Genomic DNA, 16,383 nt, shown 5'->3' on the forward strand with positions numbered 1-16,383 from the left:
CAAAGAGTATTCTATTTAAATATATAGAAAAACAACTGCTAGCAGCTCATTTTCACTATACAAACTGGCAGGCATTGGGAAAAGTGACCTAAGATACTAATGCTGGTACGAGTCTTGTCTCAAAGCTTTAAGGGCCAGACAGTGTGTATTTCTGACTTGGTACAGTGCCACTTTGAGTGATGAAAATACACAGAGATAGCACTGATGAACCTGTGATGTGAAATTTTACAGTGCAGCTCTGAGTATGAAGTGCCAAAACCACTATTGTTGCTTAGGACTGTATCAGAGTAAATAAAATGAGCAATTAAAGTTCCTGAAAAGACATACTGAAATGTTAAAGCAATTCCAATAAGTGTTTTTTCCTTTTAGGCTTAGCTCAGTTTATTCTAAATAGATGAAGTAGTTGAAATACATAGGGCAGGTTCAAGCCTGCAATAAGGCAAGAGACTCCCTCTGTGGTAGGTACCATGAACAGGGCAATAGCTTAGTCTTGTTTTCCCGTTGAAATATAGACCACAAGTTAAGAAAGTTTACCTAATATACTATTAGATAAAAATAATCCCCTATAAACATCTTTCCAGACACACTGATTAGAATACTGAGTTATTTTTTAACTTGTAACTAAGCTTCAAACTCCTTACAAAATAATTTAATGTTCCATACTTACCTAAAAATTAAATAAGCTAGAGCCTTCGTGCATAAAAATACCTACAAACCTGCACAGAGACTGATGTTTGCTAAGCACCAAGTTACAGGTGAACAAGACGCACTCAAGTATTCACAAGAAAATTTCTTTATACGAGATGTTACAATTCTTTGGGATTGTTGGGGATTTTTATTTCTTCTGGATTGCTCTCATCAGTGCTTTCACTGGCATCATCTGAATTGCTCACAGTGTCCTCAGAGTCTTCCTTCCTCGGTGCTAGACTGGAAACATTTTTCAAGATTATAAAAGCAAAATAACTTATAGTAAGTAAAAGTATTACTTAAATTAAATTTCATTACCCTGAGGATATGACTGGCCTGTTGGGATTAGAATATTCTTTTTCTAAGTCAACATCAAACGGATCTGGAAAAAGAAGGTGAAAAAAGCAATGGCTAGTTCACATCTTTCATAAGTTTACCATACTTGTTTGAAGAGAAACCGGGGGAGATGAGAAACCCAAGTGCTGCCTGCCCAGTTTAGGCTTTTCACTCTTTTCCCTCACCCCCTGCAAGGGTTCTGTAGCTCTTTAGAGGTGGTCAGATTGTATAAGTAGGTTTCTGAGGCTTTGGGTAAGAAAACACGGCTAAAGTTCTAAAACGGCTGTCTAAGTTAGCTGTCACTGTTAGATGTCCACTGAGAAGTGAATTACAGCTGCCCGGGTTTAGCTCTTGCTGAGTAAGGGTAGGGCTGGGCTTACTTTGGCTGAAGTAGCTGGGAAGAACTGTCAGAAAAGTCAAACAAGTCTTGGTTCTGCAGTTCAAGCAGAAAATACATAGGATTGTAGGTGGAAGCGTGCTTTAAGTGGCATAGCCATGTTGCCTCTTAAGAGCTGTCTTCAGCTTAATCTACCTAGTTAGGCTTCCACCAAGAGGACGGTTTAATTCAGTATCATGGCAAAGAGATGAAAGTTTAGAGCAAGTGAAGTCTATTGACCATCTTCTTGCAGTATGAGCCCCTGGCCTATTTTAAGGCCTTAATCACCATGAAAGGAAAATGGTAATTAGGATAATCCCTTTTTATATGTTCTTGATTATTTGCCTTTCTTTGTGCTGTCTTGAATGAGACCAAGCACTCACCGGTGAATGCAGCCTGAAATAGTGGGATTGCAGTAAATTACTGGAAGACTTAGGGAATAAATTACTTGTACTTATTATAAATTATTTTAATTATCTTTATAGATCTGATTTTAAACATCTTGATTGAGGACTATATAAATATCTATTAAAGGTCCTTCTTAGATTTATGTGTAACTAACTTGGTGTCTGACTATATGCCTATATTTCTCTCATAGTTCCTTCTCGATTACTAGTCTTTTTACTCATACTCTGCTTTTAACATCTGTATAGAAAACAAGGAAGCATCGTATTTTCTTTTTGCTCCTTTTCAGTGTGGTTAGCTGAATAAGGGTAACTGCTTTACAGTTCAGCTGTGAACACTCTATGTATTAAATCGCTTTAGTCATTTTCACCCTATTTGAGTTGAAAAAAATGGGCTAACGGGTACACTTAGCATAGTACAAGGACAGAACAACACATATCAGCAAAGCACTAATCTTCCACCTTGCTAATATTTTTATGAGATTTAAGGAAAATATTGTAAAGAAACTAGTTAGAAAAAGAGCATGTGTAGTGTTTCTCTGTTGTTCTCTTACCTACTTCTTCGTCTTTTTTTTCTTGGACACAGGCTAAGAAGTCCTTCTCAATGATTAGCATGTCGTCCTGGCAATGACAGGCTGCATATTTTTCCAAGAGATTTTTGTTCAGGTCAAGAAATGCCTTACCCCATTTAAATTTCCTTAGAAGAATGGTGGCTAGATCTGGGAATCCTAAAACGGAAAATAACTTATCAGTTTTCTTCTTTACTGTGAGATTTCACTTAGCTTACATGTTTCTAGTTCAGTATGTGCATTCATGTCAATACAACAGAAAGATGTTTGCCAGTGCTTCTTTCAGTGTTGGAGGATTAAAACTTCTGGAATTTAAAACTTTTAAATTTTAAACTTCTGGAAGTTTCAAGTTAAACTGAAATATTCAAATTACAGTTTAACTTGAAACATGGAACTGAATCCAGCAGTAGTTCATAGCATTCTAGCAAGTGCTACATAAAAGTATTGTACAGGTAATGAATGATTCAAGCTCTAGCTCCCACAGCCCTTCAGTACAAGATCAATTGTACATACAGTATTTTCAGAAGATAGGAGTAGTGTGCAGTATGGTAGAGCATTTCTCTTATAAAAGTTCTGCGATGAGTCTGCAAAACATCACAAGAGGGGGCAATTTCTTTTGTTCTTACCCAGACCTCGCCCTATTAACAGCCAGCTGCTACCTCTCATTAGGTAGCAAGGCAATCTTGCCTAAGCATTCGTGTTCCGTCGTCTTTTTTTTTTTTAAACAGTTTTTTCTAACTGTACGCACCATCCAGACAAAATGAGGATTATCAGTTTGTGTCCTGTTTAGTAGCGGACATGAATACTCCACGGATACCTCAGTGCAACTGATAACAAGCACTTGGAAGAAAGCTAGACAGTCTGATTCCAAAGTCAAGAAAGTGATGACCCGTATGACAGCCTTACAGTTTATTTTGTCGCAGACCATCTCTTCTGATTTATAAAGGATATAGCAAGTGCTAGCACCATACTTCACATCAGACAATTGAGCCTACCAACAATGCAAAACGCTGCAGCAAAAGCTTCCACACAGGACAGCTTGCATGGCCGACCGTAGTTTACAGGATTTGCAGCCACCAAGTAAGGCAGCAACCGCGGATGACTCCCCCTCATTCTCTTAAAGGGAGTTTCTTCTAATTTGGCCCATGAGCAATCTATGACTGCAATTCCACTCTGAGCAATGATACGCCTGAAAAAAAGAAATGTCACTGTATTTGAAAAATTGTTACCATTATACTGATGAAGTGAGAATTCCAACTGATGCTTTATATTGGCAACAAACCTGCATCCCTCCCCTGCGTTTGTTAATCAAAACCCATATGCTTTACACTGACCTCTAACAGAGATGCAATGAGAAAGAATAGTAGCATGGTTTTCCTCCAAACATACAAATGGCAAAAAAAGGTTTACCCATCTGTTTCAAAACGAAATGTGAATTATTTCTAGGTTTAAAAATGTGACAGACACATTCAGCTACACCAAAGTTCTGATTTAGGTTCTCTGCTAGGTTCTTTCTGCTCCTAGAGACAAATCTTTTCTCTGATAAGTATATCTTTATAAAAATTCTGCAGGCGCATTTGAAAAAAAATTCTCATTTTCCGCACAAAGTTTTCGGATTAACACATTGTGTTGTCTAACCGAAGAACTTAAATATAGCATGATAAAAGACACAGCAGCTACAGGGCCGTGCTCTGAAGAAATTAACCTACAGGACGTGCACTTTGATTTTCCAGCGGGAGCTACAGATGCTTTTCTGATCTGATAGTAGCTGTGTAAAAATATTAACCTGATTTGATAAAACGACTCTGTTTCTCATGTTCATGCATCAGTGTAATGTAGTAAGAAGGTCAGTTTTAGTCCATAGGCGTTTCAGCCATGTAGCAGTGGTTAAAATGCTCTCTTTAATACAGCATCAGGACGGTATTTGAACCAAATGCTCTCCCTCACAGTCTGCAGCCTTCCCACTTCCCTCGCCGCCGAGTTTTGCCAACAGGCACCGAGGCCCCACCTGTCAGCCGGAGAGACGTACTCCGTGGCCAGCGGACTCAGGACGACGCCCGGGAATCTCTGGCGGAGGTGCAGGGTTCGCAGCAACCCCTTCCGGGCTAGTTTTCTCCCGGTGCATTTCTTGGGATCGCAGTGTCCGAGCTCCCACATGGCAAGGGGGCAGGGGAACTTGGCCTCCCGAGCGCCCCCATCCGCGGCCCTCTCGCCGTCCAGGCAAGCTGAAAACAGCAGGTGTACATCAATGCCCAACGGTGACGCGGCACGGCTCGGCAGGACCCGCCTGCCCTTACCCGCGTCCCGCGGCGCCTCACGCACCTGTCAGCGCGGCCTCCGCCTCCGCCGCGAAAGTCTCGAGGCTGCGAGTCCCGCGCCGGCCCCCGCGCCGGCCCCCGCGCCGGCCGCGCTCCATGGCCGCGCTCGGCGGAGACCCCGCCCCGCGGCCTGGCGCACTTCCGCTTCCCGCGGAGCGGGCGATGGCGGCGCGGGTGCTGCTGGCGGCGCTGGGCGCGGCGCTCGGTGCGTGCGGGGGCCGCGGCGCGGGCGGGCGCGCCGGTCCTTGGCCCATCCGCCGCGCCCAACTGCTCTCTCCTAGCAGGTCTCTTCGTTTCGGCGGGAAAAATGAAGATCGTGGAGGAGCCGAATACGTTCGGGTACGTGGCCGCCTGCTCGCCGTGTCGTCCCGCGATCCACCTGAACTCGACGGGTTCGGGTCTGTTGGCCGTCGTGCCCGCTCCAGCCCGTTTTTTCCAACGGGGATGGGGCGCCGGGCCGGGCCGGGCCGCTCCCGCGGACGCCGCTTTTGGCCCTCGGGCAGCCGCCGTCGGTGTTGAGACACGCAGGTAGGGGAGGATGTATGGACGCCCAGATGCATAACTCAGCCTTAAACGTTTAACTTTCCTTCTTTTGAAAGGCTGAATAACCCATTCTTGCCTCAGACGAATAGGCTGCAGCCAAAGATGTCCCCGTCTGCAGTATCAGGTACGTACAACCGTTTTGGTTTTTTTTTGTACAGTTTTCATCATTTAGCAACAGTTGTTTGCAGTGCAAATCGTCTATTTTGACTTTATGCATACAAAACCGAATTTTGCGTGTAGTTGATACTTGGAAAAAGTACCAACGCAATCCTGACGGTGGGGAATTAGAATCCAGAATGGTTTGCTTTGTAATCTCTTTTCTTCCTTTCTCATAAATATTTAGTAATTCCAAGGTAAATTTCTTTATACGAGAGATACTGAAGTACTTCTCTAGCATGTAGTTCAGAACTTTTCTCCCTCTTTTTAATGACAAGTTACCGGTCTTGGATTTCTTTGACAGCAAGCCTTGTAGTCAATACTAAAAGAATCGAGTTGCAACTGCTGACCTCTCTGACAGCAAAAGTTTTATCTTGTTGAATGCTACCTGGATCAGACCATGAAGGCAAATGGCAAAAAAGAATATCCAGTTTGAGAATCTCAGTGAAACTTAAATATGCAGCACTGTCAACATGTTGAACAAATGAGCTTTACTAGTATAAACTTGCAGAGTTTGGATGAATTTGGAAACAGACAGCTGCCAAGCAAGAGTTTCAGTGATTTCAGTGTTAGATTTTGACGAGATCTGCACTGATGATTCCTTTTATGGACCTCGCATCCAAATGTTTATTTTTACACGGGTTTCTCATTTTTGTGGTCAAATTAGGCTTATCTATTTCGCTGGCTAGTGAGATTGAAAAGCATTAATGAATGTCATGCAATCCAGTATAGTGCTAGTGAGAACTTAGAGTACTTCATATTTATGGAATATAAAAATTTCCTTACGTACAGCAGAAAATTAAATTTGTCACATACTCCTCGCACTTTTGTCACCACAGTAGCTTGCTTAAATTTAACCAAAAAAATCTTTTTCCTCTATGTCATGTTGTGATGTTTATAGGCCCTGCACATCTCTTTAGGCTTGCTGGCAAGTGTTTCAGTTTTGTGGAATCCACGTGAGTAATGGATTTGCATATTTGTTTATATACTTACTAGGAATTAACTAGTTTTTTATTCCAATCTGAAACATTTTTTATTTTCTGTTTCTTTTCTTTCCTTTTCAGGTACAAGTATGAGTTTTGTCCTTTCCATAATGTCACTCAGCATGAGCAGACTTTTCGATGGAATGCCTATAGTGGGATTTTAGGGTGAGGCACTTAGACCTTTTACATTTTAGCTATTTTGTCAGCAGGCCACTTAAGAGATTGTACAAATGAGGCCATTCTAAAACTAAGATTCTTTCATTGGTCAGCTTAGGTCATGGTAGTTCCCAAGGCATTATACATAAAAATGTCCTGTCTTGAAAAATTCTTTTTTTTTCTTTTTTTTTTTTTTTTTTTGGTTGTTGATAAATACTAACCTCCTATTTTAGCTGGAGACTGATTAATAACCCCTGCCAACTGCAAGTGTGGTATGTTCACGTGAGAAATTCAATAATGCCTAACTACAGCTTATATTGACACAGATGTCATGGCCATTAACTATTTGCAGTTTGGGTTAAATACAAATATTGCAAAGTGAAAAGAGTACTTTATGCCTAATGGTTGTTAAACAATATAAAAAGTCATAAAATGCTCAATGTAGACCCCAAAAAAAGTATCCCAAAGTATTTAAAGACCCTGGATCATAATACCACTGAGTCATAATACCTAAAATAAATCTAAGTATAAACCAGACCATTGCTTTTCTAGATATTTTGTATATAGATGTCTCTTTTTTTCCTATGTGCAAAACAGTAAGTGGGTATGTGAGGAAACTGGTACAGCACCATGCTGAGGGTATCATTTGCTTTAGGACTAGCAGAAGTAGACTAGTTTTTGTAGGTGTTCTCACCAGCACTAAAAATCCTGCAAACTGAGTTGCACGGGGTACTTAGCCTCATGGAATTTGTTGTGGGATTCATCTATAAACTTTATTTTACTAGACTTAAACACAAATTTCTAACTGCAAATGGTTTGCAAACTGAAATTTGATCCAAAACTGTGCTCTCAAAAAGTGCTGCTGCTGTGTCCCTATATAGCAGCCTAGATAATAAACTACGCTGCTTCCAAGGCGTTTGCTGTAGGAAGTGGAAATCCTGAGACAAAGAAATGATGTATATACACTTAAATTGAACATGATATAAGGGTAATCTTGGTTTTCTTCCTGAGAGTTCATCTTTTTCTGTCCAGTAACGTAAAACAAGAATGGTGCCCTCTTTTTCCAGAATCTGGCACGAATGGGAAATTGACAACAACACATTTGTTGGAATGTGGATGAGGGAAGGAGACTCCTGTGAATCTAAGAGCAGACAGACAAAGGTAAAATAACTTAGACTATGCTAATTCATACAGCATGACTCTACAAACACTTGTGAGACTACATACTGAAACATTCCTACCCTGAAGAAGTCATCATTTAAGCTGTGATAGAAAACATAAAGATGAATTCCGGCAGGGACTATGTGAATGACTGGAGGAGGAAAGCTGGAATCAGGATAAAATTTTGAGGATATTTACTTATGTATTCCTATTGGTTACTTACAACTCTTTTTTTTCCTTGATAGAGTGGTATAATTATTACTGTAGAAATACAGTACATTGCTTTTTAATGCATGTCAGGCAAAATAAAGAAAAAGAGCTCTTTGCAGAATTCAAGATGCCAGCCTATTAAAAACATCCAGGAAAGAGGAGGGAAAAAAAATTGGCAGTTAACAATAGCATGCTGAGAAGCAAAGCATGGTGTTAGAACAAGCACTAGGGACATTTCAGGAAAGACTTTGAGGTGATGGAGCATGTCTAGAAAAGGGCACTGGAGCTCTGGAAGGGTCTGGAGCACAAGTCTGATGAGTAGTATCCCAAGGTCTTTTTCCACCAGGCAGCTTTCCAGCTATTCTTGCCCAAGCCTGGAGCAGTGCACAGGGTTGTTATGATCGAAGCACTTCACCTTACTGAATCTCTTGCAGTTAGCTGCCAACTTGGCTGCCATATCCTGGCCATGGTGAAACTATTATACTCTAATGGAGGTGCCTGCTTAATATCTTTATTTCCCATAGAAGCTACAGGAAAGTATTCATATTCTTGTATGACCTTTGATATTGTGATTGGATTTTTCACTGGCATTTCATTTTGAAGACAGAAAATATTGGTGATGTAAATCTAAAGATGAAAACAATTCTCTGCAGTCTGGATGTGTCTTGTATTCTTAAATTAGCACATTGGTCAGAAATAAAATTTAAGAAGATTGTGCTTCTGTTAGATGAGATTCTAAAGATGTTCTGTTCACTGTCCTTTTTATTCTCATTCTTGCTGGAAATACGGTACTTAGTAGTCCAAGGAACGATGGTTGGTGGGGAGAATCATTTCCCATTAGAGAAAACAATTTTCACATTTGATAAAATAAAAGGGATTATGTGCTTGCTATGATGCTTTTTCTGTCGGAAAAAAATAAAGAAAGGTGTTGGAAGCTTTGATGTGACAGTGTGTACAGAAATGCATCCACTGGCATTGGAACACAGCAAATAGATCATCAGTTGTGGTATTGTTTCATGTAGACATTTTTTGCTCATCTTTGTTTTTACTGATGTTTAGGTTCATCTTGTTTGTGGAAAGAGCAATAAATTGGCTTATGTGTCTGAGCCAAGTACTTGTGTTTACTCTCTGACATTTGAGACTCCTCTTGTGTGCCATCCCCATTCACTTTTAGGTAAGATTTAAAAAATACTTTGTGGAACAGCTAGCATATGCACTATCCTCAGAGTGTCCATTTTTAGGTTGAGTTAGTACTTTAATATAAATTAGTATTAAATTTTAACATGTTATATGAAGTGGTTTTTTAAATCCCAGTCATTATAACACATAGGTATTTCTCAAATAATTTTTGTATTTGAGATTATAATTTTTTTTTTTTTTATTATTGCTAGTGTAGACCCAGTGAAGGATTTTTTTTTCCTTTTCTTTTCTTGGACTGTAGGAATAAGCCCTGTAGTATCTGCCCATTTACTTATATTGCAAAAAAAGCTCCATTACAATTACGTTGAGCAAAGGAATATGAGGCCTTGGATCTGAAAATAAGAAAAATTTCTGGTCATTCTCCAGAAACTTTGAATGTATGAAGTGCAATTTAAGCGTAAGCCCAGCTCTTGATAGCAGTGGAGACGGTGTACTGTAAAGAACCATTGAGTTCTTAAATATTCTTGCACGATACTAGAAGAGGAATTAACTAATGTGGGAAGCTGCTCCTGGTTTTTACATGATTTGACTTCCATTTTTCAGTTTATCCAACTCTGACTGAAGCACTGCAGAGGAAGTGGGATGAAGCAGAGCAGCTTCTGTACGATGAACTAATAACCGACCAGGTTTATTAATTCCTCCAACTCTATTTGGTAAAAAAAAAATATTACTGTTAAATAGCCAAACCTGGCTTCCGTAGTTTCTCCTTTTGGAGTAGATGCGTTTATTCTGCAGTTGGCAAATAGTAATTTTCGTGTTCTGTAACTGCTATATGAACCGGTAATGAAGCTTGAGGACTTGGAATGGCCAGTGCAAATTACAAGCAGAGATGAGAGTTGAATAGATTGATCTATCACCTTTTGCAAACTTTCTTTTCTAGGGTTACAAAAAAATTCTGAAAGAGATTTTTGAGGAAGCAGGACTTCTAAAAGCAACAGAAGAAAATGAAGCTGAAAAACAGAGTAAGAAGAAAATAACTCTGGAATTTGAAACAGTGGAAAAGTGCAGTAAGGTATACAGCATAATATTTACAATGTGGAATTGCTACCTTTTCACTCTGTGACAGTATCAGTGGGAGAGCATTATGTAAATGCCCTTGGTGTTCAGCTGAATCTCTTCATGGAGTTATCTTTTCTGGTTTCAATATGTAACAGCCTGCATGTAGTGTGATTCGGTATCTTTATTATAGCCCCTAAGTCAGAAGCAGACCAGCAAAAAAGAATGCCCAGTAAGAAGATAGGGGTTATGAAGGAATTAGTGTATGCACTTGGGTTATGAACACCTTGTAGGTACTCTTTCTGGATAATATCGGTCTGGAGACAGGGAGGAATTACCAGTGAAGATAAATGTGTAACCAACCTCGAGAATGTTGACACTTTTAATTATCTCTGTGGATAATTACCCAGACTTGTGTAAGAATGCATAGGCTGTTGCACAAGCAAAAGGCAGAGTGGCTGTATTTATTTCTGAATGACTCTTGTGTATGTGAACAGTTCTGCAACAGAGATGGAGTGGGGAAAATAGAGGCAGAAGGTGTGCTCAGTCTAAAAGAGCGCAACCTGATCATCAGAGAAAGAGCATGAATGGGAATTCATTCATTACAATGCAGAGAAGCAGTTGCTGTTGTCTTTTTATTTCAAAAATGTAGCAAAGACAAAACACCATGTAGTAATTAATGAATATAACCAAATAATACCATGGTTAAGCTGAATATACTTTAATATAAAGATCACCATTTTGATCTCATAGGAGCTGGAACAGTTACATGATTATTTTTTCACTCATTAATTACAGTATTTAATAATTTCTATTTCTGGCTTCATCATAGCTTAATTGACATAAATTGGCTGGTTTTGTAAACACAGAATCTTAAATACGTATTCTTTTGCTCTGTCTTTATTCACGTAAACACCAAAACATGGCAAAAAATAGGGACTTCTCTGAGATTTCAGGATGTGCTTTGAGTCTTAAAAAAACTAAGCAATCCCTGTCTGTAAGGTAACAGAAACTGCTGAGAGCGAGAACATGAAGTTACTAAGCCAAGAGTTGAACAGTTTACAAATTGCCAGACTGCAAAATTATGATAATTATAAAATAAGGGTAGTCCTGATGCAAACTTAAGATTTGTTCTATAATAAAATACTAGTTACAGGACAGATTTGAAATAGTTACAGAAAACATTTCTAATTCTTGAGCTTGAAAAAAGATGGCTCCTCTTTTGGCATCACAGACATGTATCTTTTTCTAAAATTTGCTCTGTGTTCTTGGTACAAGCATTTTAAGTTCTTCAAAGCCAAGAGGTGTAACAGCTGTGCACAGAGGCATTTTTTTTCTTAAAAGCTCCCAACCTAGGTATGTATTTGAAAAGTGGGAGGGCTATTTTTAATGTATTTTCTTTTTTAGGAATACAAGCAACTTTCTGAAGAAATAAAAAAACTTAGAGTTTTATTAGGTCAGCATGGTATTGCATACAAAGGAAATTTTGGTGAGTTTTTTTGGTATCATTCTTTTCCATTGTTGTCTGCTCAGAATGTGGATACCCCGATGCTGTTTTCAGTTACAGTAACAGTTAAATAATCTGGCTTATATGGAGGTAAAATTCAGTATACAAAGTTTTTAATAAGTACTTAGGTTTTGATTTCTGTGCACAAGGACTTACTTTGTCCTCAGAAAATCTGTTGATGACTCGAAATTCTAGCTTTATAGAAAAATTTTTGACTGCTGGAGTAACTGAAGTTTGTCTCCAGTCCTTAAGGTGCCAATTTAAAAGGAAACCGATATTACATCATTAATAGAACACATGTGTCTGTTAAGTAACTCCACTTCTATTTTTTAACCACAAGGCCTGATTTCTTTCATAACACTTGTAGTTTTCTCTGTATCTTTTTGGATTGTTTTTTTCCCTTCTTGAAGTTCCCTGTTTCTTTCTTCCCTCTCTTTGATTTCTGTTAGGTGAGTACCATAACAAATGCAGTTTTTAGTAGAAAAGACCGGTGCTAACTGTGAAGGGGCACGGCTTATCTGGATTAATTCTGGACAAGTTGTTTTTTGATTTTTTTTTTTTTTTAACGAGGTTTGTAATTTGGTTTCCTGTTTGTTTGTTTGTTTGTTTTCCCTCATTCCTGCCAGACCATCATGCCCTTTATTACATGAACTATTTGTCAAAGGAGAATTTAATGTCCAGGAATACATGTATATACATAAATACATATATCTGTTTCTTTTACAGATTGTATGTTCAGAATTGGCACTTGAACAAAACAAAGAACCTTTGAGCTAATTAAATTAGCTTAAAATTGGTGATACACAATTTTTTCTTTTTGCTTTGAGAAACTTTTCTAGGAAAAAGCTCATAAAAATTTTGTAGAACGTTATCTGCCCATTTAAACTATTAACAATGTAATTTGCACAGTATTTCTGCCTGTTGGTAGTATTGCAGTAGTTCTTTTAATTATTGCAGATTAGCACTCTATAATCAAAAGTGGAAATCAGTTTACCGTAGATGACTTACTTCAAAATTATTTACTGAATTCTGTGACAAAAAGGTTTTGGTGTTTAAAAGCCAAAATAACTGATGTCATATTAAAAAACTAAATTTTACAGCTGGAAATACCAGTGTTGAATATGCAAGTCACCAACTGGCAACTGCAGTGGCATCAGTTCTTAATGGGTCAAAGGATGATGAGCACCTGCATGGCGATACAGGAATTTGGAATTACACTCTGTGAAGAAACTTGGATGGTACATAATGTAAATTAAACTGAACCACAAAGATGATTTACCTTCTTGCGAGTATTCTTGACTTTGTTTCAATTTGTGCCCTAAAGCAAACACAGTGTAGCGGAGTGAGGGCACACCATTATGAGAATGGTTAGCTAGTTTCTGACAACATTTGCAACACTTCTTTGGTAAGACCAGTATTTGACACGAACTTAAAAGATTCTGTGTGCCTAGTCCCAGCTTTTGCTATTTTTATTGATCAAGTGTGGTAGAAGCTGGAGTGAATACAAACCAGCTCAAGACCAGTGCTGCAAGAAGTTTTAAGAAAGGTACTAAATACAATATTAAGAACATGCTATTTCATCTATGTGCTAAAAAGTATTCTGGGCACATTTTAGCGGGAAAAGAAACGTTTTCTGTCACAGCAGTGCAGACCACACCACTCCACTGACTCGTGTTCAGAGGTCGATGTCGTCTTTGGCTGTCAGGTTAAATAGAAGTTGGTCAGAATCTGACAGGTGTAATGAAATCGCTGAATTGTTAAAAGCATAGTTGTGTTGAGGAAATACCTGGCAATTCTCTGTACGTAATACGGATTGAAATGGACTCTTCCAACACAAACTGTGGAAACATCACTGTAGCCGTCGGTGAGCGCCGAGCACGCCATCTGCGGTCAGCATGCCGGCTCCTGTGGTGCGGTTCGGGACCCCCCTAGCCCAGGGTCCTGTCGGCCTCGCCCTCACGGCGGCAGCTGCCTTGAGCCGCGGCCCAGCCCGCCGAGCGCTCCCGCTCCCGTGAAGCGCGGCCTGATCCGGGTGCCGGCGGTGAGGAGAGGGCCGGGCCGGGGCCGCTGGCGGCGAGGACGGGGGCCGAGACGCTTCGTGAGCCCTTCGCGACGCTCGCGCGTGTGTCGTTGCCGGGCACGGCGAGCCCCGTGTCTGCCCGGGCCTCGGCGGGGGCTGGCACGACGGCGGAACCCGGAGGTTGCGGCGGGCGCGGATCCGGAGGGCGGGGGGGTCCATTCCCTTCTCCGGCTGCAAGGCCAGCCCGCGGTTTTGGAGCGTTAGCCGGTCGATGGGGAGCGACCACGAGAGGCCGTCGGTGAAGGTGCTGCCTCTTAGTGTGCTAGGCACGGGGCTGTTGCTATGGTGTGTGTTCAGAGAGAAAAGGGAGACCGACGAGCGACTGGAAGCAGTTCTCTTCGGCCAGATCGTGGACTCAGATACGGTCCAGGAAAGCAACGCTCCCCTTCAGCTGCTGGAAGAGAACTGAGGACGGGAGTGCGGCTGCCGTGAGGAAGCTGACAAAAGTTTGCTGGCATTCACCTGGTTAAAAGTACTGAAAAAAAACTTGTTTTACTAGTTTTTCGGCAGCCTTATCTTGCAAGTTTGATTTCTTTATGCTGTTTTCTGTGCCGGTCTTGCCGTAGTAATTTACACTGATAGGAAAAAATGTAGTTTCTGGATTGCGCAGGGGGAGATGAACAGGATGTATTGCAAATCAATTTGAACTTGAAGGTGAGTTTTATGCAACCCATCATGTGTCTATGGATCATTTTTCTTAGCGGATTGTTGTATTAAAAAATACCTAATGTGACTGTCGGTGAAATTGCCACTTTCACATTTTGGTAGTTACAGAATATGTTCTGTTTATATTGAAGACAACTGTAAAGGAATGATTAATTGCTATGCAATTATGTTCTTATTTTTTTCTTTTTGTTTGTAATTCTCCTCATTAGAAATCACCTGTAAGGGTGCATTCTTTCTGGACTAGAACTTTCTAGGCATGGTTGATTTAGATGCTCAATACTGGCAGGAGAGTATTTTGCCCAAAATCGAAATGTTTGGCTTCCATTATATTGGGGATGTCTCATTGAACAATACAGCACCTAGGCTTTTTTGTGCAGATTCATAGACATTCCAGCTTGCACTCTCTGGAAACTTTTTTTGGAGAGAAGAAATGTTAAATACTAACATGACTTTGTTCCCTTCAAAATTAGAGGCTTTTTTTAAGTACTCAAATGTAAAAATGGAAAAGCAGGTTTGTGTCCTGAAAATCCCTAATTAAAACCCCAACACCAACAAAGATGATAGTAGCTATTAAGATAGGATGAAGCTATGGAGAAATCGGGGGTAGCATCACATTTGTGTAATACCACTGATTAGTCTGAACAACATGTACTACTGTGGCTTTTGATTTTGCTGTAGAGTCCCTTAACCACATGATGCCACACTTAATTTGGTACTGTCACGAGTTTAATCTTGGTGTTCACCTTTTACTACAGTGGAATGTTGCAAGTGAGATGCATGGGGGCATCCTGGGGAATGTGTGAAAGAATAATCCTGGTTTGGGTTTTTTGGCGCTTTTTTTTTTTTTTTTTTTTTTTTTTTTTTTTTACTACATTGAAGCTCAGGTGTAATGCCTGTTGCTTCTGACTAGCTTTCTTGCACCATATTCTATGGAAACAATGAATTGCTTTGTTTAAGGAAATACAGAGCTGCCCCTCTGTGTGTGTTTATAGCACTCATTCTGCGCCTTCTTTGGGGTTGAGGAAAAAAGGCTGAGGGGGGGAGGAGGTGGAGACTCGGGGGCTCTGATGTCATTTGGGGCACCCCAACGTCCCTAGGAGAGGGAGCCACGCTGCGTGGAGGAGCAGGTGAGTGAGGGGTCGTGCTGGGTATTCTCCCTCAGAGGGACCCAAAGCTGCCAGAAAATTCACAGTGAGGGGTTGGTGTAAAATACTAAAACCTGTCAAGTTTTTTGTATTTACAGGTATTGGCAAAGAATAGGAATGTAATGATTTCAACTCAACAGTTGTAAGGAATTTGGGAATGAGATGGGACATTTCAGAAGAAGACGGAGGAGGAGGAGAAGAAGAAGAAGAAGAAGTTGTTGTTAAAGTCCTGGCAAAATCTTTTGTTCTGGCTAATAAAGGAAGTTATTTTAAAAAAAAGCAAAAAAAAGTTTTTTTTCCCTTCAATATTATATTTTTTGGTGGTATATGGTGTGTTGTTTTATTTTTTGGTACTATTAACTGTGTGTAATTTGTTTTTTGAGTGAAGATAACTTTATGGATGGGATGGTTTGTATTTGAGGTAGAATTAATTTCAATAGGTTTCTTGTATAGACTTCTGATATGTATTATTGGGATTTTGGTTTTGTTTAATGTGTGTATAAACATACAGACTTGGTAGGGCTCTGCTGCTGGAGTTTTGGGTGTTAATTTATTAGATGACTTTTGTTAGATGCAGTTTTTAATTATTGAAAGCTTTTATTATGTTGTGGTTTTAAGATGGTTTTTAAGAATTTATTGTACTGTTTTATGTTGTTTGTAGTTGGTGTATGACAAGGGATACGGTGTACTTCTTGAATGTTATGGTTTCAGTGTTCATAAGTTTTTGATTTATTTCTGCTCGGTGTTTTGTTTTATTTTTATTTTTGGGGACAGGGGCATTTACATTATGATACATATGTATCCATAAATAAAATATATGACTATTTAAAAAATGTAAATGTAAGTATAATTATGAAAAAAATATAAAACTATGGAAGTATAGTTTTAAA

The 16,383-nt window shown here is 39.8% G+C and overlaps 3 protein-coding genes across 4 annotated transcripts; 2 read left to right on the forward strand and 1 right to left on the reverse strand.

Moving 5' to 3' along the window:
* Positions 1 to 355: 355 nt before the first annotated feature.
* On the reverse strand, positions 356 to 4,827 carry TSR3 (TSR3 ribosome maturation factor). Its single transcript, XM_038151028.1, has 6 exons — positions 4,695 to 4,827; positions 4,381 to 4,597; positions 3,368 to 3,561; positions 2,358 to 2,531; positions 1,006 to 1,069; positions 356 to 927 (listed from the first exon to the last, which is right to left on the reverse strand). The coding sequence occupies exons 1-6, from the start codon at positions 4,786 to 4,788 to the stop codon at positions 807 to 809; spliced, it is 864 nt and encodes a 287-aa protein (XP_038006956.1). The 5' UTR covers positions 4,789 to 4,827; the 3' UTR covers positions 356 to 806.
* GNPTG (N-acetylglucosamine-1-phosphate transferase subunit gamma) lies at positions 4,772 to 13,449 on the forward strand. 2 transcript variants are annotated; one of them, XM_038151024.1, is made up of 11 exons: positions 4,772 to 4,895; positions 4,975 to 5,029; positions 5,290 to 5,357; positions 6,291 to 6,345; positions 6,454 to 6,537; positions 7,596 to 7,689; positions 8,959 to 9,073; positions 9,643 to 9,725; positions 9,980 to 10,111; positions 11,503 to 11,584; positions 12,703 to 13,449. In XM_038151024.1, the coding sequence occupies exons 1-11, from the start codon at positions 4,787 to 4,789 to the stop codon at positions 12,825 to 12,827; spliced, it is 1,002 nt and encodes a 333-aa protein (XP_038006952.1). In that variant the 5' UTR covers positions 4,772 to 4,786; the 3' UTR covers positions 12,828 to 13,449. The 2 variants fall into 2 exon arrangements, with proteins under 2 accessions (XP_038006952.1, XP_038006953.1); XM_038151025.1 differs by having other exon boundaries at positions 4,846 to 4,895; positions 5,004 to 5,029.
* On the forward strand, positions 13,288 to 14,448 carry C14H16orf91 (chromosome 14 C16orf91 homolog). The gene is given in 3 exon segments (XM_038151660.1): positions 13,288 to 13,302; positions 13,461 to 13,829; positions 13,831 to 14,448. Coding segments are annotated over 3 exon segments (645 nt in total). The 3' UTR covers positions 14,092 to 14,448.
* The last annotated feature ends 1,935 nt before the right edge of the window (positions 14,449 to 16,383 follow it).

The sequence above is a fragment of the Motacilla alba genome, chromosome 14 (assembly GCF_015832195.1).
Source record: "Motacilla alba alba isolate MOTALB_02 chromosome 14, Motacilla_alba_V1.0_pri, whole genome shotgun sequence".
Taxonomy (NCBI): Eukaryota; Metazoa; Chordata; class Aves; order Passeriformes; family Motacillidae; genus Motacilla; species Motacilla alba.